The 27,839-nt window shown below is 35.0% G+C and overlaps 1 protein-coding gene across 2 annotated transcripts in view; it reads left to right on the forward strand.

The window, feature by feature from the left end:
• Positions 1 to 1,602: 1,602 nt before the first annotated feature.
• The window catches only part of LOC145247567 (amine oxidase [flavin-containing]-like), a 128,441-nt gene continuing 102,204 nt past the window's right edge, over positions 1,603 to 27,839 (forward strand). Inside the window, exons 1-4 of one of the 2 annotated variants that reach the window (XM_080109414.1) lie at positions 1,710 to 1,770; positions 1,871 to 2,539; positions 14,782 to 14,876; positions 25,081 to 25,218. In XM_080109414.1, coding sequence (XP_079965540.1) covers positions 2,488 to 2,539; positions 14,782 to 14,876; positions 25,081 to 25,218 — 285 coding nt within the window. In that variant the 5' untranslated portion in view covers positions 1,710 to 1,770; positions 1,871 to 2,487. Of the gene's footprint in view, positions 2,540 to 14,781; positions 14,877 to 25,080; positions 25,219 to 27,839 lie in introns of both variants that reach the window. The other variant, XM_080109413.1, reaches the window with a different exon arrangement.

Consider the following 27,839-nt stretch of genomic DNA (forward strand, 5'->3'; position numbering starts at 1 on the left):
CTTTTTTTCCAGAAAGATGAAACCCTAAATTTTATCATATAGAAAACAGAATAATGTAAAACTTTTTCTACTATTTTTAATTCAATTTTAAATGTTAAATTTTCCCCAAAAGTTAACAATTGACATTTTTTGTCTTGCACAAAAAACGTACATAAATATATATAAAAAAAAAAGGTTTTTGAAATAATTAATTAATTTGTTGTCTAACTAGGTTTTTGAAATAATTAATTTATTTGTTGTCTAACTAAGATTTAGGGTGATTTTCTATGAGAATATGCAAAAATATTATAATATAAGTACCTGGATTTCAAATAATTCCACTTATTCATATAGGCAACCAGTTACTTCGCGTCGATCTAGACAATGTTTACGTTTGTGCAAACTATGGAAGACCAAACAGGCCAAAAAAACTTATTTTTCAGTGACGAAAATTTCAATGTATTATTAACGCTGAGGCTGACCATTTGTATGAGTTTGATTTTTAATGTGTATGTGTGTGGGGGCCAGGCTCTCCAAAATGGGGGGGGGGGGGCAATTTAAAGCAGAATAAAAAAAATTATTTCAGCGCGTTTGGTCCACCGTAGTCGAAAGGCGGCAAACATTTTCAAACGGGATCGAAAAAATTATGCTATTTTTAACACAAAGGGCACAATATTTATCGATTTTTTTGTATTGATTCTTCAAAGCATGCCCTGTTTAATAATGGTCATGCATTATTCGGCTCGCTAAAAAAAATTGTTAATTTATTTATCAAAGATTTTAAAATGGCTTTTTTCGTATAAATATTATTTTTTTTGTTTTTTGTTTTGCTTAACTTAAATTAATTATTTTACTTCACATAGTCACCAAATTTCACACTTCAAAACTCAAAAGCGGGATAATTAGACACAATCGAAGTTCTGATATTCAAACGTCAAAATAAGGTATGCAAACAATATATTTTTTTTTAATCTATAATCCTGTCCCTTACAACAACACAATGTGTTTTGTTCAGTTTCAGATGATTATTTTAAGCATATTTGGAACCCCCTCAAAACAAGGGGGGGGGGTTGTAAGCAAATATATATATATATATATATATATATATATATATATATATATATATATATATATATATATATATATATATACATATCGTTTATGAAAAATAAGTACACTGTTATAAAGTTCATTCTTCTCTTAATAATCGCTGAAAATTTCGTATTGATTGGATAATTACCTGATTTTTGGTAGATTTTTAAAAAGACGGTCCGTCAAAAAGTACTTACCTGCCCCCCCCCCCCAGTTTTGGCGGTGCCTAAATTTTTGAAGACCAAATTAAAAAAAAAAAAGGAGGGGGCAAATTCACAAAATTTGGCCTTATGAAGGCTAATCTGGCAATCCTGCTGAACGGTTTTTATTAAGATTTGACACTTGCGCGCAGGAAGCTAAGAAAGTGAATCCCTACCCTCATCTTTACCTCGAAGAAAAATATAAACAAATATGCGCACTGGATAGTTGTCATGAATGTAAAAAAATAACACACACACACACACACACACACACACACACACACACACACACACACACACACACACCACCACCACCACCACCAACAACAACAACAACAGAAAACAATAATTATAAAAAACGGCAACAACAAAAAACTTGCGGTTAATTTTCAACCCCCCTCTCTGTCATGGACGTATAGTAGGCTACTCCCCCGACAAAGGCTATTTAATCAACAAAAGCGGGCGAAAATTAGCGCCTTTCTGCAAACTAGTAAAATAAGTATAAAAACTTTTTTCTTCTTTCTTTCCTTTTGCTAACCCTGATCACGTGGTTGATTACCGTCGTACAATTTCTTCAACTGACACCATTTTTTTTTCAGGAACAAAGGTTCGCGATATATATACGGATGGTTTTGGAGTCGCTCGTTCGCATGTAGATACACTGCCCAAGTTCCACGAGAAACTGCTGAAGAAGGAAGAGGAGATTGAAAAGCTCACACCAAGAAAGAAAGGAAGAATAAAAGGACGTATGAATTACGTTATATAAGAAAACAAGTTCATTATCAAATGCCTTTTTTTAGTTTCTTTCTTTAAAAAAAAAAACGAAGCATTTAGTTACGTTTTTACTATCACATCATCATACAACATTACGACTCGTTGTCGTATTAACATATATTTGGACACATTCGCTCTCGCACACACGTACACACGTGCATATACACGTACGCACGCACGTACACACGTGCGCATACAGAAGCACGCGCAAATAGACAACAACAACGACAACAACAACGACACAACCAGGAAAGACAACACTAAAAACCAATGACAGCTGCGAACGAAAAACAGAATCGAAACTGAAGAAAACCAACTTCTCGCGGCATTTTGGATAGCGATAAATATAATAAAATATTGCGAAACAAGACGAAAGTGACAAAAAAGCAAGTCGAATTGTCGAATCTTGTCGAATACAACTTCATATGGTAATATTTTCAGGATGGCTTCTTCAAAACAGGTCGATGTTATCGTTGTGGGAGGTGGCCTGAGTGGTAAGTAGACTTTCTTTTCTTTTTTTTTTTTTTAATATATAATTCTGTGCGATATGTAGCGTTTTCGTGCGATCGGCAAAACATTAGCCACCGAAACAGAATGCGGAGAATATGACATAATTTTGTGTATCCGCGAGGCTACTGTTAGAAACGGACACGAGTGCAGTCAGTACACCTCGGCTGACAGGCAATAAAACCAATAAACCTTACCCAAAAGAGGAAGTGGTGATCGGAGTAGGCAGCGACCTCCTAAGACGGAACAGATACTACACTGTAGTCCTACTTAAAACATGTGCGGAGTGGGCTAAAATACTGCTTTAAGACTTAAATATGGTTAATACAGCGTAGTAGAGTTAATAGTTTTCTTTTTTATTATTCCATTTACATGAAATGATATTGAATATATATATATATATATATATATATATATATATATATATATATATATATATTGAGTGTATTTGGTGATATGATCTAACGAATAGTCTCTAATCCAATACGTGATCTGTCGAATAGTCTCTAACCCAATATGTGATGTGTGGAATGGTTTCGAATCCAATATGTGATCTATCGAATTGTTTACATTCCAGTATGTTATATACCAAACCTAATCCTCACAACTCGGTGTATCATCACACATTGGAAGAGCGCCGTCTATTCTAACATAACTAATTAACTAAATAAATAAATATATAAAATTTATTGCGAATGTACGCTAGTACGGTTCATGTTTTCACGCCTTTAAAAATCACTATGAAGTTCGAAAACTTATATTTCTGATAAAATGTATAATTTATTAAATAAATGAGTAAAATTTCATTAAAATTGGATAAATCTCTAGTTTTTCTAATAAGAATAAATAAATAAATAAATAAATAAACATGCGTGAACTCGAGGTAGAATTCATATCAAAATCAGGCCGTTAGAGTCTCTGTCATTTTTTTTAAAGAATGACTTACTCTTTGTCGGTCTGAGGTATTGTCCTGGTCAGTTCTTAGAAGTCCATCTTCCCAGGCTTTACTTTCTAACCCCTTTGGGAATGGGGGTAGTTTATTGCTTATCGGTTGAGCCACCTATACCGGGAACATATGCCGACGGGATTGCCCAAGAAATTTTTATTTGACCAGAATATTCTTCCTGTAGGGAGCTGGTTTCAGAGTCCCACTTTCGGACTTTTTGTCACGTGTTCTCTCTGTGTGAGGAACATAAATAACTTCATGCGTGACTGATGAGGTTCACTTGGTTTTCATTGCAGATGTGACACATGGCCGGAGGGCAAAACTAGCTTCCCTGAGCTAGATCAGTGATTCCCAACCTTTTTTACATGGCGACACACTATTGGGCTCTTTTAAATTTCACGGAACACCTATATAAAAAGTGAATATTTTCTATACATAAAGCCCTTTTGCAATTAAATAATGAAAATAAAAACGAAGATAGGAAAAAATTTATTCACATGAATAAAACGTATTTATTACCTACCATAGAATAATGATCGTGAATGGTGAATGTCAGTGAGACCGTTGTGCCTGGTGCTTCTTTACTACTGCTGTCATATGTGGGCGAATGTGAGAGAGATATATTCTCCACTCTTTTTCAATGTTTTTAAGTTTTTCTACGTTTTTTTAAAAAATTTTAATGTAAGAAAATCCCGTTCACATAATTATGAAGTTGAGAACTGCAGCAAAACTGATGACGTTTTAATCTCTTCGCGGCACACCAGTAATCATTCCGCGGCACAGTGGTTGGGGACCACTGCTCTAGACGGCCGCATAAATAGCCATGACTGGATCAGTCGGTATCCCCCAACAATCGACAATAAACCAACTTCAGAAGGAGGGGGTAATGCCTGAAAGGGTACACCTAGGACCGAGAAAGAGCATGGTATTATAGATTTGGATTTTTTTTTAGATGATTTATAATTTGAACTCTTTGGATCATCCATACTATTGTTCAAATTTTGAATGTTATTATCGCTATGTCTATGCCGATGAAACCGCCGACATTCGTCAGGTGCGTCTTGCTGAATTAGGAGAATCTTTATATCGAAGCCGGGAATTTGTTCAATTCGAAATTCCGTACTGATTTCCGAGTTCGACATTAAGATTCTCAGGTCTGACAAGACGAACCTGAAAATATTGAAGGTTACATCAACCGAAACGTTGCGAGAATAACATCCAAGATAATCATTGTAGTCCCAATATTCCAAATAATACACAGAGCCTCGTTGTTGTTAAGTCAGTCGAAAGATTGTCGGAACGATCACCGAGACGAACCATAACCGAGGTATGAAATCCACAGCCGATATCGAATGAATACTCACGCAGCCAATGGAATGAGTGATGTCGAGTTTTAATCCTAACGAATCTACGTAGTCATTTACGCCATAATAATGTTGAAAAAAGATAAATCACAAGCTGAAGTTCAAATAGCAATTTGTGTTCAATTAACCGTCTACAATGAAACGTTTCCATAATGGTTGTACTCCGGCTTTAAATAATCCCCAAATGGTTGATTTGCCAAAGAATATGCAACCCAATGCTAAAATTTGATATAGTTGTGTGTATAGGAATCAGTATATTCAATTATATTTCTCCTTTTATTTATACCAATCCTTGAATTTATGAAGCTCGATGTAACTACAGAGCATATAACAAATAAATGACAAAAGTCTGTATTCCAAATTTCATGATGTTGATCATCTTACCATTTATTTCTTTAAGTGAGTTGACATGCACAATTCTTGATAGCACCTGTTTCGTAGCGCAAAATGATTCGTTTAATTATTATATCAATTTTTAAATTTATTTTGCTCTTAACCCAGAAGAAAAACCACTTATAATTTTAAAAGAAAATAAAGGCATATGGGTATAATTACAAATCCAAAAATTTGGAGATTTTTTCATTTTGTTACGCCATCTGTAATCATGCACACATGTCTTTATTTTCTTTAAAAATTATAAGTGATTTTTCTTCTGATGAGTTAAAGGCGAAATAAATTCAATAATTGGCATAATAATTACATGGATGATTTTGCGCTACGAAACAGGTGCTGTCAAGTATTGTCTATTCCAATTTACTTAAAGGAATAAACGGTAAGGTGGTCAACATCTTGAAATTTGGAATATAGACTTTTGTCATATATATATATATATATATATATATATATATATATATATATATATATATATATATATATATATATATATATATATATATATATGTAAAAAGTTTAAATTTGAAAAAACTACCATTTGGCTAAGATAAAATTGTTTCTTATATTACACAGTCGTTGAAGGAGAAATACTTCTAAACCGAAGCAATTTTAATTTAAGTCCACATTCATAATGCCTCTTCTTGGAGGGTTGGATTTCTCCCACATTGCAAAACGACCTTGTGTCTAACCCTGCCCACGTGGGGAGGCTAATAAATAAGCAACCAAACTGAAAAAATGCACTTGTTTAAAGATACAAGTACTTCATTTTATAGATATACTAGAAGATGTACCGGCGTTGCCCGGTATTAAACGTAACGTTAAATTCCTTTAAGAAATGAAAGAAAACCCCCCAAAAAACTGAGATATGTGCATGCGAGTATTATGTTTTTTTTCTAAACAGTTCTCCTCTTGTAAGTTTTTTTCTAAACAATTAACCTCTTGTAAGTCAAAAAAAGAAATATTCGAGCTAAAGTCGAAACCAAAACCTAAAGACAGTAAGTTAGATACGACACCCATTAGACCAGCTTGCCACGATCTTTAAAATCTTTTCAAAATTCTTGAAACAGTTGAGAAACAGATGAAAATCTGATGATCCCCAAGTACTAATTTTTCAATTTTCCCGAATAAAAACGAATTCAAAAGTTTTCCATGTGTCTGAGTACCCTATATACCAAATTTCAAGTCTGTAGATCAAAGATTCGTTGAGTGTATAGGTTGAGAAGTGTCCTCACACACACATTTTATAGATATATAAATTATTAGTCGATTATATAGACTATTTGTCGCTTTAACTTTTACAAAGGACTTGACCTTGGCTTTTTGACCAAGAGCAAAATGTAGTATTTTGATACTGTCTTGCATCTGTTCTGTCCTAGATCAGTGAGAAAATATCCTTCTAGACTAAGGCAATGTTTATTTTTATCCCAATTCAGAATGCTCCTTTTGGGAAGCCGAACTTTCTCCACATTAAATATAAATGGATATTATATCTGACTGCCCTCGTAGCGAGTCAAGTAAATAGAGACACAAACTGACAACCTGAGTGGACAAAGTTCGAATCCAGACAATTGTATAGTTCCACTTTCATATACGAATGTTGACAACAGTCACGTGGTCTCTCCTGTAAACACATAATTCTAGAAAGAATCGGGGGAAACCAGGCGATCGCGCAACCATGATTTTTTACTGGGTGCGGTTTGAATTTCCTAAAATAATTGATATAGCAGTTAGACATACCGGAAAACTTAAAGTATTAGCAGTAAAAAAAAAAAAAAGATCATTACAGACTCTAAATGCTACATCTCTGAGCCTGAATATTCATGCATACTGGACACATCTTCGCCAGGTGTTCATAACATCGACGATACGTCTCCAATAATTTCTTTTCTTTTTTATTTTTGCAAAGTATTATTATTATTATTATTATTATTAGTATTAGTATTAGTATTAGTAGTAGTAGTAGTAGTAGTAGTAGTAGAAGTAGTAATTGTTAATGGTGTAGATTGGGTAGAAATTAGATTATTTAGGGGTACGGCCCAACAAAAACTTGTTTATATTGAATTTGAAGTCTACCATATTGTAATCGACTGGAAAGCAGGGCAGAGGAACAGTGTTCCTCAGGCGGGCAGTTCCAGGAAAGAAGCTTTGTTCATGGAATCTGCGTTTAAATTTAGGTATACTTAGTCCGATAGTCACCTTGTTACTATTTGACTAATGAATAGTTCTGTTTAGATGTAGGCGGTCTATTCACCTAACGTTTATTGTCTCTCTTTGAAAACTGGTCAGTTTATTATAATTGTATGAAGCGCCCCTACCGTGAAATCCCAGCAGAACCGCTCATACTTTTCAAACCACACGTGACCTTTTGTCTAACCTCACAAGGAGGTAAATAAGCTATAGGGAAAACCCATACTAACAATAGAATCACACCAGTCAAAAAGTAGTTCGATGATGATTCATGGGTTTTTTATTTATTTATTTGTGGCTGTTATCCTCATCTTCATAGTTGTTGTTTCACGACGTTTCAGCCAACTATTCTTCTGGCCTTCGTCACGTGGTTAACCGTGACAGAATAGGAATGCTGAGTTGCTTAACTGTATCCTCAGTAATTACTGCCTTCCATGGTTGTTGTCGTTACATCACGTTTTTGGCCAACTAATCCCCTGGTCGGATTTGGGTAGGATTGAAATCACTATTTTCAGACAATGCACACCTGAAACCGTAGAGATCCAACGCCTCTATCCGTTGCGCCACGGACCACGAAGGGCGATCAAGGTGGGATTTTTTGGTCTCATAAATTCAAGTTTTTCGTTTTTATCTGGTCTTTCATCGTCCATGTTGTGTCACGACGCTTCGGCCAACTATGAAATAACAACTATAAAATAACAACTATGAAGATGAGGATATCAGTCAGCAAATAAAAAATATACAAATTACTCATCATAAAGTATTCCAATAATAAAATAATATACTATTCTTTACGGACCCGACGATGGAAGACCAGATAAGAACGAAAAACTCGGATTTATAAGACCAAAAAATCTCACCTTGATGGCGCAGTGGATAGAGGCATTGAATCTCTACGCTTCCAGGTGAGCATTGTCTGAAGATAGTAATTTTAATCCTACCCAAAGCCGACCAGAGGATTAGTTGGCTAAAAACCTGGTGAAACGACAACAACTATGGAAGGCAGTAATTACTGAGGATACAGTTAAGCAACTTAGCAGTCCTATCCCGTCGGGGTTAACCACTTGACGAAGGCCTGAGGAATAGTTGTCCGAAACGCCATGAAACAACAACAACTATGAAGGTTAGGATAATAGTCCGCAAATAAATTAATACTTATACAAATTAATCAAGGATTCCAATAATAAAATAATTAAAGGATTCTCAAAGGATTCCAATAATAAAATAATTAAAGGATTCTCAAAGGATTCCAATAATAAAATAATTAAAGGATTCTCAAAGGATTCCAATAATACAACAATTAAAGGATTCTCAAAGGATTCCAATAATAAAATAATTAAAGGATTCTCAAAGGATTCCAATAATACAACGATTAAAGGATTCTCAAAGGATTCCAATACTACAACAATTAAAGGATTCTCAAAGGATTCCAATAATAAAATAACATTCATGCGTTTTTACTTTAGAGAAAGAAACCAACATGTGTCGTTTCTGTTCTTTTGGAGTGTTTGTGTACTTTAAAAACTGTAACAGATTTTTGTTGTGCCAGATCGATTGATGGAAACAGATGACGATTTCATTATTTTATGTTTTATGTCAACCTCACCAATCGTTTGTAATGCTTTATTTTTTTATAATTGTTTTACGCCCTTTCAACACCGACCACAGATATCTAAATCTTATGCAGCAGGTGTACTTCACATGTGACTCATAAGCTGCACGTGCTTCCCGCGCAAAAATGCTCGAATTACGTCATTTTATGGTTTGAATTTCACTTTTTAGGATTTAATCTTGCAAAAAAAAAAAAAAAAAAAATTGCATCGTTCACAGAAAAAACGGCGCGCCTTTCTTTTTCAAGGTGTATTTTTAGATTTAAAACCAATCACATTTTATGAATTTCAAAAGTACAGCTCTGGCCAATAGTTTTGCAACACCACAATAAATCCAAGCACCAATAGCGAATCATAATTGTTTTTTGCTCCGCCATATTTAAAATGATAATTAAAACCATTTCAATTATTTACATTTAGATTTTTTAAATATAAATTTAATCAAAATTAAAATTTAATTTGTAAGCTAGTAGTCAACAGTCACACAAGAAGTGGTCCAGTAATGGTGTGGCAGCCTCGGATCGCATGGTACACCGGCGATTATTGGCGAAAGAGTTGATGTCAAAGACGCCTGCAAGAAAGTCACTTTTGACAAGAAAAATATTAAAGATCGATTAAATTTCTATCAGATTTCTAAAAGGGTATTGAGTATTTTGTCGTTTCCTTCTTCTTGCCACCTCTTCTCCTAAAACGAACAACGTGCGGGAATCTTTCTGACTCTGAAACAATTATTGATAAGACAAGAAAATACATCGTTTTTTCTGTCACCCAAGGTATACACGTATGCAAATGAGCACGAGCCTCATTTTCGGTCCAGTCGCGCATGTACAGTACCATTTCTGTGTCGGTTACCATGACGTTCACCTTTTATGGCATTGTCTACACTCCTGATCCACATGCAGGATTCCGCTAGTAATCTCCAACGTGTGCGTTATCGTACGAGTGGTTCTGAGTTTTCTTTATATCGTGTTGTCTGTCGGCCAGCCGGTGTGATATGGCCAGTGTTATCCGGTCTTATTATCTGCTCCGTCAGACGAGATGGCATTTGTCATGAGTCCTAAAGTTACTCTATTTCGTGTTGTTTGTAAGCCAAGCAATATGATATACTCAATGCCATCCGAAGTTTCTACATCTTCTCTGCCATATTCGAGTTTTAGGTCGAACTTTTTTTCAGCCATAATGCCGAAATAGCTTGTGTTTGAGTTTTTTTCTTTTTTCTTTTTATTTTGGTCGTCTCTTATTTCTTCTCCCTCTCCTTCGTCTGAAACGAACGACGTGCGGGAATCTGTCTAACTCTCAAGCAGAAATTTACCGTCTTTGAGTCACACACGTATGCAAATAATCACCGGTTTTGCTTTCGGTCCAGTGGAGCATGCGCAGTGCCATTTCTACGTTGGATGCCATGACATTCGTCTCGTAAAGCATTGTGTGCAGAAAAACTGAAAAAAGTAATTTTATCTATTGAATCTTATTTCAGCTGATTTGCCAATAGTGGATCAACTTGTGTTAGAAGACATGTCGGAGAAAGATTCTATCTCGACTGTGTAGCGTCTACAATCAAGCATCCAGCTGTTGTGAACATTTGGGGATTACTTTTCCTTTCATAGCGAATGAGTGACTGTACCCAAAGGACAAGGAATGGTACTTGAATACCCAACAAATCAGTTACCATATGATTGGTTAGAAGCATTAATTAAATCAATGCCAAAACGAGTAAGACTCGCACTAGAGAATAAAGAAAGACACATTAGGTATTGAATTAATAAAATTCTAACTGTAAATATAATTTTTATTTGAAAATGGTAAGCCCGTTCTACTGTAGATATTCTAACTGTAATATCTGAACGTATATATCACACATTGGATAATGCAGGGAATGCTAAGGCAGTAGCCCTAGATATATCTAAGGCTTTTGACTAAGTCTGAACGATGATTTTCTCATGAAAATGAATTCATAAGGTATTACTGAATGAATACTTAGCATGATCAAATCTTTCTTAGATAAGAGGAAAATACAGATTGTCACCGATTATCATACATAAAAAAAATATGATATAAATATGGGTGTGCAACAAGGGTTCATTCTTGAATCTTTATTATTCCTGATATTCATAAATTACCTCACTGATAAAATTGCCTCCGAGATGGATATATTTGTTGATGACGCCAAGCTCTATAATAGACACGAGGGAAAAACGAACGAGGAAACGCAACGGCCAAAACTTTAGAGGAAGACCTTCACTTTCTTGTGGAATAGTGGCGCAAATTGATGGTAAATATTTAATGCTGCAAATACTAAGCTTCTTTCCTTTAGTAATTACAAAGAATCTTCTCAGCTATCGATAGCCATAGTTAATAACACCCTACTGTAGGCTCATCATTCAAACTCCTTGGCTTAACATTCACAGGTAACATGAATTGGGAAAAAATACATTGAGGACATTGCCAAAGCTGCTGCTAAGAAGTTTGGCTTTTTCTAGCATGGTATAAAATTACTCACATCTGAGAATATCCTGTACCTCTGCAAGGCCACCATTCGCTCATGCGTGGAGTATTGTTGTAACATATAGATTAGTGCATCTCCACTAGTCTCTCGGTCTTAGACAGGGTTCAAAAATGAGTCGCCAACCAAATAGGTTCCGAACTAATAACCAAGCTACAACCTCTGTCCTGTACTGAAATGTTGCATCCCTGTGCCTATTTTACAAGTATTAAATGGAATGTGCTCCGACGAATCCCAAGCAAATGTATCCTCTCGACTGACCCCAAAAGCAGCAAAATCCCACCCATATACTGTAGAGATCCCTTGGACATCCTTCTACTTAAATATTATTTCTCTTGAACTGCTAGATTTTGAAATTCCCTTACGAGTCCCTGTTTCTCACAGCATTTCGACCGATGTCACCTCCGACCTTCTTCAGGGTATCTTATCGAACTCGGAAATCTTTTTGTCGAAATCAGGAATCTGCACAGAATTTCAAACGGAACCATTTATCTAATCCAGGAGAGAAGCATGCTCTCGTTCCATCAGTAAGTCCTCAGTAATTCGCAATTGTATTGAACCTTCAACCTCCAGAAGATGTCATTTACAACTGGATTTTAACAAGTACTTTACCTGTTAGACCACGGGTCTTGCAGACAATTCTAGTATGAATTTTGGGAGCTTTAAATCTATTTTTAGTTTTAGATCGAGCCAAGATAAAAGTGTAGTATCTGTTCTGCAGATGCTGCACTTAAGATAATGTGTACCAGTCAATGGAGGGGAAACCCTATATACTGGAACAATTATTATTTTTGGTAACCAGAGTGCCCTCTTTCTGCCTACTTTTAGGGGAGCTGGGTTTTACCCCACATTAAAAACGGCCTTGTGCCTAATTTGCTTTGGTGGGGAAGCAAATAAATACAATAAAATCTAAATTCAGATACATAATGTCATGCTTAAGTTTTAAATACCATTTTCGTCGATCTGCTACGCTTAATATTTAAATGTTACTTTTATTGCTAAACGTACAGATTAAACAGAAGCACCGGAAGAATAACGTATTTGTACGATAGTGCATGACTGCGGTCTTAATAAACAATGACAATATATCGGTATCTTGCAAGGTGAAATGCTCAATATGCGAACTTTCAACGACTCGAAATATGGTGTCTATGAAGGTAAAAATTTGAACGCTATGTCAGTTTGAAATTTCTAGCCAACATGGCTCAATACATAACATTGAATAATTGAATGGCGAAAGCACCCAACTCTCACTTTCGGCCATAAGAATTAAAAACAATAAGCATACATTTAGAGCCTCAACGGGAGAAGCACTTTGCAAAATTATTTTTATTCGTTTTACCCTCATGTCTATTATAAAGTTTATGTTTAATCTAATATATAAACTTAGTCGTTTATAGTTTCTTTGTTATCGATAACCTTTCGTATAAAATCAGTATTTAATTCTAGTTCGTCGATTTTCTTAGGGATCGTTGCATGTTATTAAGAAGAATAAAATGTGATTCTACGTTTCTGAAGTATACTTACCTGGCACATTTGCTAGGAGCAAAGTGTAGTATCTGTTCCGGCAGATACTGCACTTAAGATAATTTGTACCAGTCAATGGAGGGGAAACCCTCTATACTGGGACAATTATTATTTTTGGTAACCAGAGTGACCCCTTTTAGGGGAGCTGGTTTTTACCTCACATTAAAAACGGCCTTGTGCCTAATTTGCTCAGTGGGGGAGCAAATAAATACCATCTGTTCCGGCAGATACTGCAAGCAAAGACCATATGTGGGGGCGACCCCACATATAAGTTATTGGTCAATGTAGGGGCAACCCTTCATACCAATTGTCACTATCCAGCTCCCCTACTCCCCGGGGAGTTGGTCCCCATTTCCCCTTCACTCCTCACATTAAAAATTGGCCTTGTGCCTAATTTGCTCGGTGGGGGAGCAAATAAATACCATCTGTTCCGGCAGATGTTGCACTTTGTGACCATTGCCCTTGTGGCAATTGGTTATTGGTACATGTAGGGGCAACCCTATTTGTACCATCCCCTTCCCCTCCCTCCCCCTTCACCTCACATAAAGCCGACCTTGTGTCACATTTTGCTTACGTGGGGAAGCAAATAAATACCTACGTTTCTGAAGTTTTTGAAATGCGGATTGATTATTTATTGAGTACTATTTGAACTTTGCATACTAATGTTCTCATCTTGCGTTTTATTTTAATAACGGAAATCATCAAATCAGCTTGCCCAGTCGTTGAAGCCGTGTTAATAAAAAGAAAATACTTAACTGTCAACACATAATAATATCTAATTTTTTACAAAAATTTGGGCAATATTGAAATTGAGTGTCAAATTACTCTTGATCCCCATATCACATAAAAGGGACCAAATTTCCCTAATCACCGTTATGTTACTATGCAAACTATGTGCAAACAATAATAAGGATATTTATCAAATTTAACAGTTTTAAATCAGCAGAAATTCTTTTTTTTTTTCAAAAAAATAAGCGATATAAACATAACTTTTTAAAATAATAAACACTTTTGTTTTATTTTAAGCAATACATACAGACTTAATTTTTTTAACAATATAAATAAAAGGTTTTATAATTTTTAAGAATATAAACCTTTTTATTTAAAATTAAAAAAAATATATGAATAGAACTTTTTTATAATTTTAAACAATAAAAATCTTTTTATTTTCAATTTTAAACAATATAATTTTTTATAATTTTATACAATATAAACGTTTTTATTTTAATTTTAAGCAATATATATATATATATATATATATATATATATATATATATATATACATTATACAGTACATATAAAAATAGTACAGTATATAATACATATGTATATACTCAAATAATATTATTATAAATATTACCGAAAGGCGGGGAAAATACCGTAACCAGGGACCGGGAAAACATTGTATTCCACATTGTAAGCTGAAAAAAAAAATGCATGCCGGGGGTCTACTATATATATATATATATATATATATATATATATATATATATATATATATATATATATATATATATATATATATATAACTTTTTATAATTTTATGCAATACTAGACTACTGACACTTACATACAAAATTTTAGCCAGATCCGCTTAAATAGTCTCCGAGAAAAAGTTGAACGGAGAGATAGGCTGACAGACAGGCTAAGCGAAATAATACATATATAATTTCTTCTTGTTTATTATTTATTTTTTTAGGTTTATCAGCAGCCAAGTTGCTCCATGACCAAGGACTCAGCGTTCTTCTTCTAGAGGCGAGAGACCGCGTTGGCGGAAGAACGTTTACAATACGTGTAAGTAGGTTTTTCCTAAGATCGTTTGTAACTTACACCTTGTTAATTTACACCTATTAGGAACAAACAATTTCATACACATCAAATGTAAACCCGCAGACGATGACTCCGATATGTTAACCAGTGCTACAACCAAACTTATAAACCCACTCTATACCTAGCTGTGTCGTTTTCTATAATCCTATCTATTATATACAGTAAAGTCAGTCTGTTTTTCAAATCTTTGTGGTTAATAACTGTCTCTCTACACAGTTACCGTGTGTTTCTGGTTCACATGTCTTTTTTTTCTTTTTTTTTTGCAGAACGTTGGTTTATGTTGTTTACAACAAAAATACATTTTGATTTAATTTCTCACAAAATATCATTTATCCGTCATGGTATTTATGGGCGCCATTTAAATATTTACCTAGCTATTCAGCAACACGTACAGATATCAAATATTCAACATTACAAGAGACATAACAAGCCGAAATAGGTCAGTTGGAAGAACAACAGATTGAAGATTTAAAGATCATGCTTTTAATCACGGATTTCACGATGCATTTTTTTTTGTCGGAACTCTATTATTTACTATGAATGCACTTGTAATGGCTGAATCGAGACGCGATTATGACGAACGCGAAAAAGCAAATAGGTCAAATAGCCACCCTCTTTATTTCTCCGGTTTGTTTTGATATACTTTCCTCTTCACTTCCAAAAGCTAGCCAATTTTTGCAGGGACATATTAACTCAAAATATTTTCAACTAATAAAAGTATTTTGGCCCTGAAAAGTAACACTCCTGTATAAAATAACCAAACCTATAAGAATGGTGCCGTTGTCGTGAAGATCAAAGTTTTTCAGAATTCTCAAACCGGCTGCACCGAAGTACCAAAAAAAAAAAAAAAAAACGTATGTTCAACACCCTTGGTACCTTTGGCCGGAGGAGGCGAAAAGAGTTTTTCTAGTAAGAGTCATGTGAACGAAAGCAAGTCGCTACTCAAAGTTATACACGCACTAATAACAAGGATGTAAACAAAGAAATATATACAACACCACGCTGCCAAATACTCACATACGCATATTATTCACACTATGAATATATTGACATACACAACTCTAAGCCTTGTGACTACTTACTCAACTTTTTTTCATAAACACGAATTTTCACAAATCAACACTTGCTGATTGAATATAACTTTTACATTCTTATAAAATTTAAGTTATATAAATGTTTTGTTATAAATTTTCGTTTTTCTCAATTCTTCATTTACAAAACTCTGTTCATGTTTTTAGTTAACACTTGTTAACTGATGACCTTCTAAGTGTTTCAATGATATATATATATATATATATATATATATATATATATATATATATATATATATATATATATATATATATATACTAGCAGAAATACCCGACGTTGTCCAGGATTGAATGATGATGAACGAATGTTTCACACTCCCATATTTTTATTGCTATCGAAATCGGTCAAATCGCATATTTTTCGCAAATCGATTGATTGCCTGCTCTAGTCGGGGACCCATCGTGATGCACCGGGAGAAAGCTTCACATGCTTCACCGCAGAAAGAGAGAGTGAGTTTGAAAGAGAGAAAGAGAGAGAGAGAGAGAGTGAGAGAGAGAGAGAGAGAGAGAGAGAGAGAGAGAGAGAGAGAGAGGGGGGTAAAAATCAGTTGGACCTGCTTGTTGTCGATTCTGAACAAACAGGAAAACAAAAAGAACCGTCGCATCAAAATACAATAAAATTTAAAAACGATGAAGACATAAATTTTCAAAATGCAAATGGAAGAAAAAAGAAAATCTGGATGTCTTTCGAAAATACAATTGTTACGGACGAGAGCAAAAATAAGGTAAGTTAGCGGCTTGGGATAAAAAAACGGCAGCAGGACTCATTTATTCTAGTGGATAAGATGCTAATTTACATGAAGAGTTGGGGTTCGACAGAATTAGAAACTGCCTGCGCCATGCTCTTTTCATACACATTTACTTAAATATTATACTGTTAAGAATAACAATAAAACAAATACGTGTATTATCTATATATATCTATAAAAGTGAGTATATGTGTGTGATGGCACTTCTAAACATATATACTCAGCAGATGTTTATCTACAGACTTGAAATTTAGTATATAGGATATTCAAACACGTGGAAAACTTTGTAATCAGTTTTTATCCAGGAAAAAGAGCTACTAAGACGTCAAAATTAAAAAATTGGTACTTGGTTGGTGTGGGAGGGGTCATCTGATTTTTTATCTGTTTGTCAACTGTTTCACGAGGTTCGAAAACACTTTCTAAGGATCTTGGTAAGCTGGTATTGATGGTTATCGTACTTGACTCGTACTTGACTCACTGTCCGTAGGTTTTGGTTTCGATCTCAGCACGAGTATTGTTTTTTTACTTCCAAGAAGTGAACTGTTTAGAAAAAACATAATACTCGCATACACATATCTCAGTTTCTTTCCCTTTTTTTACTTCATTTTTTTAAAAGGAATTTAACATTAAGTTTAATACCGAGCAACGCCAGGTACATCTTCTAGTTGGTTTGACCAACTTATCTCGTAGACTCAAAGCAGAATGCTACATTACAATAAATTGGCAATGTACACATGAATAAGACCAACAACTAAAAAAAGGTGAGAACAAACAGAAAGTTAACCGTAGCTGTTTGATTACACACAAAAAAATAGTTTAGGTAAATACAGATTGGTGTCAGAAATAATAAAATTTGTAGACACGGCAAGCGAGTCGTCACTGTAGTTTGTAAATGCACCTATGTGCAACTGTCGAAGAATTTAGTTGTGTTAGAATAACGTCTATCAAATATTAACTTTAAAATGACACAGAATTTTTGAAAATGTGCATGGCAATTAAGCTACACATAATTTTCCACGTTTTATCCTCTCGAGGATTCAACTTCTAATAAACAATATTGAAATTATTGACAAATAAGTTATTTATCTCCATTGCAAATACAGTAGAATCCAGGGATACGACATTAAAAATTAGTAACAAAATACAGTACAGTATATAATACACATGTATATAATCAAATAACATTATAAATAAATGTGGGGCAAATACTGTAATCGGGGGCCGGGAAAACATCAAATTTCACATCGTAAATTGACCCCCCCAAACCGTATCCTAGGGCCACCGTATCTAGGGGGTCTACTATAATTTTCTATAAAATCTCTACTATTATATAAAGTCACTTTGTGTGTGCGTGTGCGCGTGCGCGTGCGTGTGAGTTCCTGCCTCATGTGTTCCGAAACGGTTGAACCTATCTTTTGCAAATTTCACACGATGCTAATTTATATGCCTGGCAGTGTTCTTAAATATGCTTTGTACAGAAATTCATCCGATAAGCATCGAGAATCAAAAAATCATATTTTAAAAATAGTTTTTCTTTCTTATTGATAAAAAGGAATTTTTGCAGGGGAATATCTTACGTTACACCGGCCAATGAAGATAATAAAATCTCAGCAAATCATTTCTTCTTAAAAAACAAACAAACAGAACTATTGGCATCTGGAGATATACCTCTGTGGTAGAGCATTCGACTACAGATCGAATGATCCCCCTGTTCAAGCCCGGGAATACCTTACTATTTTATTTTTATTTTTTGTTATGTATGAGTTCAGTTTACAATAAAAGATTTAAAATCGCCGCAAATTATTTCTTCGTTCGCATATTTTAAAATTAAACATTAACCAGAAGTGACTTTTCCAGGGCATTCACCGTCAAGTCCAAATAACAGCTGACGTGATATTGTAAACAAACACAGGCGGAATTTGATGAACGACATTATCATTTATATGTTTTTAATTTTTTAAATTAGTATTTTTTTTTTTTACGAATTAGTCCATCGGGCAATTATTCCTCGTAATATATAATATTCAACAGAGGATTGATTCTATAATAATACATACGCAATCTGCATAAATTAAAATATCATGTTTAAATGTATTGTACGACCGGGCTACGCGGGCGTCGAGTTAGTTATAATTTACATCCTAGCACCTTTAAATATTTATAACTGACCATTATTCTCTCGTCTGCACGATTCTGCTTTACAGTTGTGAAATTTGGCCGATGCGAGTTAGCGACCTATGAAAGCTTAAAGTGTTCAATCATTACCATTTATACCGCATACTTCGAGGTCGCTGGCAACGGTTTATCTCAACGTCTGCTATTCCTTTCCATATCCTTTTCAATATATCCTCTCTACAGCAAGCTCTTCTATGGACGTCTTTACTGGTTCGGTCACTCCTTTCGTCATCGCCCAGATGATTTCATCTACAAAGCCATCGAATCACTGTTGGAACAAGCTACGCGGACGCCAGCTGAAAACATGGGTCAAAACGGCCTATGCAAGTGTAACAGAGCGCGTATGGACACGTGTGAAAATATCAGCAGTAGTCGAAGGATAGAGGGCTAGTGAAGGTATTAGCAACGGCAGCAAGATTTGAGCACGTATGCAAATTAGCAAGTGTGTGCGGGCTTGCGTGATAAGAAAAAGAAAAACGTGGTCGGGAGAGAAGAAAATGTGTACTCGAGCGAGATGGACGTGCTACCCCGTAATGGCGGCAAGAAACTTTTAAGCTGGTGTCGAGATGGCAGTGTATTATTAATCTCATGGTAAACGAAATCAACAGTAAAAAACAAGAAGCAGTCATTGTTTGGAGAGTAACGGCAATAAATACCTTTTGCTAAAACAAAAAAAAAAAACAACAAAACAAACAAACAAAAAAAAAACAGAGTCGGATTTATTTATTTTTGTTTGTTTGTTCCTTTATGATGGTACCGGACGGCATGGAAGTCCGTGGGGGGTTTGAACTGCAACGAACACGGTTTGAGCGGCACGGCCACGTTACACAAACAAGCGATCTACGAAAGCTTGAGGCGTTTGGTCACTATTATTTATCTTGCATACTTCGAGTTCGTTGGCAACAGTTCATTTCAAATGGCGCTGCAATATATCCCCATTACAACAAATTCTCCTCTTTAGACGTTTTCGATGATTCTATCATGTTCTTTTTCTTTTTTTCTTGGGAGTCATCACTTATCAAGGCCCGAAGGCCACTCAAGGGTACGAGTTACTGAATGTAAGGTGCTAGTGTAGTAATTGTCAATTGTGTAAATTGGATAGAATTTGAATATTTATGGGAACTTATTGACAAATAAGTTATTTTTATCTCCATTGCAAATCATTTTCTATAAAATCTTTACTATCATATAAAAGTCACTTTGTGCGCGTGCACGCGCGTGTGTATGTGTGTGTGTGTGTGTGTGAGTTCCTTTCTCATAGGTTCCGAAACGACTGAACTTATCTTTTGCAGATTTCACACAAAGCTAATTTATATATCTGGCAGTGTTCTTAGATATGTTTTGTACAGAAATTCATCCGATAAGTATCGAAAATCGAAAAATCGGATACATCTTCTAGTGTGTTATATTTTGACCAACCTATCCCGTAGACTCAAAGCAAAATGCTACATTACAATAAAGTGGCAGTATACACATGAATTAGACCAACAACTAAAAAAAGGTGAGAAAAAAAAAAAAGAAAGTTAACCGTAACTGTTTGATCACACGCAAAAAAATAGTTTGGGATCATCGGATTTTTATCTGTTATCAACTGTTTCACGAATGAGCACGTGTGAATCGTTCACATGACAGATTTCTTATGTAAGGAATAAATAGACCTGAAAACACATTTTAAAAATATGTCAACCTGACCTAATGATTATCGTACTTGACTCACTGTCTTTAGGTTTTAGTTTCGATCTTAGTTCGAGTATTTTTTTTACTTACATGAAACGAACTGTTTAGAAAAAATCATAATACTCGCATGCGCATGTCTCAGTTTCTGTATGAATTGAAATATAATATTTATGCGTATTTTACGACTATATATATATATATATATATATATATATATATATATATATATATATATATATATATATGTATGTGTGTATGTATGTGTGTGTGGATGTGTGTGTGTGTGTGTGGATGTGTGTGCGTGCGCGCGTGTGTCCCCTTTTTAATTACTATTGATATATGCATAAAGCTGTTGTTCATACACAGAAAATCACGCAATGTAATTAAAAACTAAAGAACAATTTCCTAATTTTTTTTTGAAATGAGGATTGATGATTCATATTATTTGGATTATTCAGACTACTGTTCTCACTTTAAGTGTTATTTTCACAATGTTTCGGCCGGTGTAATCTCCGGTCTTCTTCTGGTGTATCTTGTTGAACTCAGGAATCTGCACAGAATTTTGAACGGGACCCATTATTTAATCGAGGAGAATAGCACGCTCTCGTTCCGTCACACATGATTGGGTAGAAGTCCTAATTCGCAATTTTATTCTGAGGATTAAACTTTCAACCCCCAGAAGGGTGTAACTTAGAACCGTATTTCACATTGTACTTTATCCACTACGCCACATTTCCTTATAGCAAAAGACACCAGATATTCCTTTTATAAAATCTGTTTCAATTTGAGTCAGTCTGTCTTTTGGCATATTGTTATGTTTTGTCTTCTAATTAGAATAATTATTTATCGTTTATACTACTTCAAAACGCTGTTCTAATGTACGGTTGATAAGTTTTTTTTTTGTGTCTGTGTGTGTGTCTGCGTGTGTGTATGAATAAAAATAATTTATACTACATATTAAGATAGCTCTAGGATATCTATACCTATTGAGCTTATTTTATATCTACAGTACAATGGGCATGTTTTCTTTTAATAGTATTAATACATTTACTAATACATTAAAGTAAGATCTGCTCTTTAGACTCTCGGTCTAATTCCCTCTAAAAAATAAAAAAAATATCTATCTATCTCTCTATCTATCTCTCTATCTCTCTCTCTCTCTCTCTCTCTCTCTCTCTCTCTCTCTCTATATATATATATATATATATATATATATATATATATATATATATTCTACCTACGTTCAATTGTAAGGATGTCCGCGTGTTGAATGTTTGAGATAGGGATTGGTTATGTGTATGAGTGTTATTTTCACAACGTTTCGGTCGATGTAACCTCCGACTTATTTCAGGTGTGTTTTGTCAAATTCAGGAATGTTTTACTCAATATATATATATATATATATATATATATATATATATATATATATATATATATATATATATTGAGTAAAACGATTCATAATTTTGAATTAAAAATCAGTTCTAAAAGGAAAACAAACAAAATCCACTAGATTGTACGATGCTTTTAAGAAACGATGTTCATTTTATTTAAACTGACAATAATTGACAAAACAATAAATATTGACAATAATTTGACAAAATAATAAATATTGACAATAATTTGACAAAAGAACAAAGTCTACTCATCAGCAAGAATAGCGGGGGGGGCAGTTAAAGAGACCAAACTAAAACTAGCATTTTAGTCGTGTGTAAGTCAGATATTCCTTTTTATCTCCATTATAAAATCTGCTTCAATTTTTTTTTTTACAAGGTAGTCACCACTTATCAAGGCCCGGAAGCCACTCGGGGATAAGGGTTATTGTGTGTACAGTACGTTAGTTTTGGAGATCTGATAAAGTGTCTTACTTAAGGAGGCGGTTCATCAGGAATTTGTTCACATTGGACTTGAAGACGTCTACGTTGTAGTCAGGTGGTAAACAAAAAACCGGAACAGAGTTCCACAGGCGTGCACTCTAAGAAAGAAGCTTTGTTCATGAAATCTACGTTTTGATTTTGGCACAGATAAGGAGTGGGGAAAAATTTTGACAGTGGTTTCATTGAGTCAGTCTATCTTTTGACATGTTGTTATATTTTGTCTTCTAATTAGAATAATTATTTATCGTTTATATTACTTTAAAACGCTGTTCTAATGTACGGTTGATCAGTTTTTATCGTTTTAAATAATATGTTTAAATGCTAGTTTTATTTTGGTGTCTTTAACTGCTTGTCCCCCCCCCTATTTTTGCTGATGAGGAGACTTTGTTAAAAGACAAAACCTTTGTCAAATTATTGTCAATTTAAATAAAATGAACACCGTTTCTTAAATGGACGTACAATCTAGTAGATTTTGTTGGTTTTTCCTTTTGAAACGGATTTTTAATTCAAAATTATGAATCCTTAGCCAGAGATGTCTCGTGTCGCGGGTTTCGAATCGTTCGACTGGTAGTAATCGTGACACCCTGCACTGAAGAATCCCGAAAGGATGAAACACTAGTGTCTGTAGGTATTTAATTATTATAGTAAAAAAATAATTATATATATATATATATATATATATATATATATATATAGTGTTATAAAGTATATATGGCAATTAAGCTACACAGAATATTCCGCGTTTCATCCGCGCAAGATTCATCAGGCTTATATATATATATATATATATATATATATATATATATAACATAAAGCTGAATGTGTGTGTGTGTGTGTGTGTGTGTGTGTGTGTGTGTGGTCACGAATAGGCTCCTATATGGTTGACTATTTTAAAAAACTGATCACATATAATGATAGAAGATGTATCGAGACACAGGAATGGGTATGTTTTATCCCGCAGAACGGTGGTTCATTAAAATTGTGGGGTCTGCATTCGCGCCTGGTTCACAAAGTATGGAAATAAAAAATTTAAAAATAAAAAAAAAACCTTTACAAGTATTTTTGATATAGATGTATATAAGAATACCTTGATAAGTATGTTTTAACTTAAATAGGGATGGTATAATAAAATTGTGGGGTCTGCGCTCGCGCCTGGTCTCCATAGAATGGAAATAGGCATAAACTTTAATAAAGACGTTTCATATCTATCTGCGTAAGTATACTTTGATAATTATGTTTCAGTTTGAAGAAATATGGTATAATAAAATTATAGGGTGTTCGTTCGCGCCTGATCTCCATAGAATGGAAATATGTCACAAAGTTTTTAATATAGATCCACAGAATATTGTAATAAGTGTTTCAGTGTGAACAGGTATGGTATAATAAATTATGGGGTTTATCTATTTTATTTTTACTTTCATCATATTTTGCTTTAGTTTTGATACGCCGAATTCGGAGCTATCTCTTTACAACCCTTCCTTTTCATAACCTATCATACTTTAATAAATCAGAGTCCATTTTCTGTAGGGTGTTTTTGAACCCAGTCAACGACGGATACTTTTGCTAGTATATATATATATATATATATATATATATATATATATATATATATATATATATATATATATATGCTATTTAAATCCCCGAAACAGTGTTTCATGGTAAACAACTGATGATCCCTTGAAAAATAAAAAAAATTGGTATTATAGTAAATTCGAGAGAGTTGATGCAGTGATTGCAGGTGATTAAATGACTTACTGACTAGATGGTTTTTTAACGAATGATAAAAAGTAATTTTTTGTATGGTTTCAAATGTTAAAAAATTCAAAGACTATATATATATATATATATATCTGAAATAATGCGAAGCTCGCAATTTGTTTACAAACAAAACGTTTGAGTCCTCTACGAGTAGCGGACGGATGTCTATTTAAATACGCATTCCGACAGTTTAATTTCGGCCACCGATTCCGTAGTCAGGGGGTAGGACTGCCGACTGTCATCACGACGGTTCTAGGTTCGATCCTCGGCTTGGGAGAGGTGTTAGTCTAGCGGCACTGATGAGTTGTGAAACAACGAAACAGGTCTGTATGTCGATGACTAAAATATATTTTATATTATATATATATATATATATATATATATATATATATATATATATATATAGATAGATAGGTAGATATTTTTTGTTATACATGAGTCGATGATTAAAAATATGAGGATACAATTCAAATCGTCAAATTAGTTATATGAAACGCAGACTATGCAGCATCTGACTTTATAAATAACTTCATATTTGCATTGTTTAACAGATTACACAAAAAATGCCGGACTTCAATTTTAGTTGACCTTTTTTAAATGTTGCATTTGCCTGTTCTGACCTTTGTCCATCACGATTGAAACAATAACAAATAATTAAATAAATTGAATTTGCAACCGTTGCCTGATTTTAAAATTCCCATGGAAACTTTTTATCTCCGAAATTTGCTTCACATAAAATGTTACATAATGCCATTTTTATCTAGAGCAACCCGTTATTTGCCTGTAAGTACTTCCTGGCATCACATTAAATGAAATGTATTTTTTTTTCTTTTTTCAGAATGACAAAGTCGATTATGTCGATTTGGGGGGCGCCTATGTTGGACCGACACAAAACCGAATATTACGGATGGCTAGAGAATTTAACGTAAAAACCTTCTTAACCAACGAAAAAGAGGATCTTGTCATGTATGATAAGGTAAGCCATGATAATATGATAATAGTTACGCAGACATTTTAGCGGGGATTAGCTGTTCAGTTCAGCCTAGATTAGAACTATTCCACTTACTTTTTTTATTTATTTAAAACGTGAATCAACAAGCCGACTCAAACGTAATGTTCCGCATTTTTCTTTTTTCGTTTCGGCATGAACGATCAATTTACGACCATCATCCAAGGTGAAAAGGAGTTTGAAAATATCAGGGGAAAAAAAAGGAAAGAAAAATTGGAAACAAATACAGGGCGGAACGGTAATATTTTCGCCCTAAAGAAAACAATATTACAGCTTTATTTTAAAACTTTTATTGAAAAATTAAATTCAGGTAACTTAGTTATATAGTAGAGCTGATATCTATCCAATGTAGCCACCTTCAGCCTCAATCATCGCTTCGAATTGGGAGCATGCTATTGATGTTCTCCACGGATGACCAAACGAAGTAGTCCAGAGGGTTCAGGTTGGGAAAGGCTGGGGGGGGGGGGAGGGGGCAGTGAGAGAAGGGTTCAAAGCCGTAGCACTTTTTCTGAAGCCAAGCCTGGGTCTCTTTGGACTTGTGGGCCAGCGCCGAGCCCTGCTACCACACCCAGGCTCTGCCAGTGCCCACCTAATTACACCAGGGAAGCACCACACTCTTAATAATATCTAAAGGTACACTTTGTGTTGACTTTCAAACCGACTTCAAAGATGTGAGGTAGCATGATGAAATCACACCAAAGAACAGGAAAGTTTGTGTTTATTAGCCTGGGCACGTCCATGTTATCCGGATTTGCATTTTGAGGGTGCCAACAATGGTCCTGTTGTCATAACTTGGATCAGTAGAGAGCATGAGTTGTACAGTGGCGCATCCCCGATCTCGTTGAATATTGTGCCACTTACAGACATGATAAAAGGCTTATAGTGTTCTTGGGATTTGTACACAACTGGCCAACTAGTGGTCTGCAACAAAAAGAAAACCAGTTTTCATCACATGGAAATGGAATCATGTCTTTTCTAGGGCGATAATTTTATCGTTCCAGACTGTATCAGAAATGATAAAAAATTAAATTGAAATTCCACTTCCTGCTCTGTTTTCCCAACAGAATCAACATGTAGAAATTTTTAATTTATATGTATAAACATCTTGCTGCTCAACTGCCCACCTAGATTAGGCCCTATAAATTTTTTTTTTTTTTTTTTTACACAGTGATCACCCCTTATCAAGGCCCGGAAGCCACTCAGGGATAAGGGTTATTGCAAGTACATTACGTTAGTGAGGAGATTTGCTGATATGTTTACTTAAGGGGGCGGTTCATTAGGAATTTGTTAACATTGGACTTGAAGACAACCAAGTTGTAGTCCGGAGGGAAGCAGGCAGACGGAACAGAGTTCCACAGGCGTGCAGTTGTAAGAAAGAAGCTTTGTTCATGGAATCCGCGTTTTGATTTAGGCACAGATATAGAGTGGGGGAAATTTTTCACAGTGGATTCAGCTAGACGGGTGTTTTTCGTGAAAGATTGGCGGGGGGGGGGGGACCAGAGATTGGAGTTCAGACGAGCATCTGCCATGGAAATAACGATAAAACAAGGACAGGCTCGCAACGTCTCTTCTGTGGGAGAGAGGTTGCAGGGTAGAGAAAAGGGCATCCCCCACTAAGCCACGAAGTCTATTTTGTACTCTGTCAAGGCAGGATAGGCTGTTTTTAGCAGCTCCTGCCCAGATATGGCAACAGTATTCCATCCTTGGACGTACTTGGCTTTTATATAGATAGAGAATTGTATCAGTAGTGAGATATCTTCTGGAGCGGTAGAAGGATCCCACTATCTTTCCAGCGACCTTGGCAACAGACTTGATGTACGTGTTCCATTTCAGATCAGGAGTAAAGGTCAAACCCAGAAGCTTGTCAAAACACGGGGCCTCACCCAGACGAGAGCCATCCATCACAATTTACTCCCTACCACAATAGCCTCTTACGCTCCAGTGGCAATATATCTTGCTTGGGTTAAATAAAAGCAAAATAAAAACAATAAAAAAAAGATGCTGGAGAAAAACGAAAGACATAATAAAACTTAATGAAGAAAAAGAAATTTATTTTACGACATATCTACTCTTTTGTGGGGTTTATTACCCAAGCATAATACCTCGTGTACGTGATTTATTGCATACGAGTAGTTGAACACAAATTGCTATGCAGTCTATAGAAGTGTAGTTGAAGTACGCGATCAACTATTTCTTCAACGAAGCTCTTCAAGGCCACCAGAGTTGTGGTTGGATGAAACATGGATGTGTCTGACTTTGTTTATGCAGATAATATCGTCCTGCTTGAACTGACTGGCGAGGAGATGCAAGTTGTGCTCAACCGAGGAGCAGACGGTCACTCGTGGTTTAGATAAGCACATCAATGACTCCAAAACAAAGATCGTGTCCTCGCTGAGTAACCAGGGTATTTGGCAACCGCACAAGTAGACGGATCACCTAAAAAGTGCGGTTTTTTGTATCTTAGCTCTACTATCACATCGATTGTGCAGGAAGTGGCTGCGATTGGAGAATGAATAGGAGCAGCATGGTCCACCTTCCGTCTCAACTCATCGCTGTGGTCATGACTGTAAAAATACGCTTGGACACTG

Source organism: Euprymna scolopes, chromosome 25 (assembly GCF_053919585.1).
Source record: "Euprymna scolopes isolate OS-2025 chromosome 25, ASM5391958v1, whole genome shotgun sequence".
Taxonomy (NCBI): Eukaryota; Metazoa; Mollusca; class Cephalopoda; order Sepiida; family Sepiolidae; genus Euprymna; species Euprymna scolopes.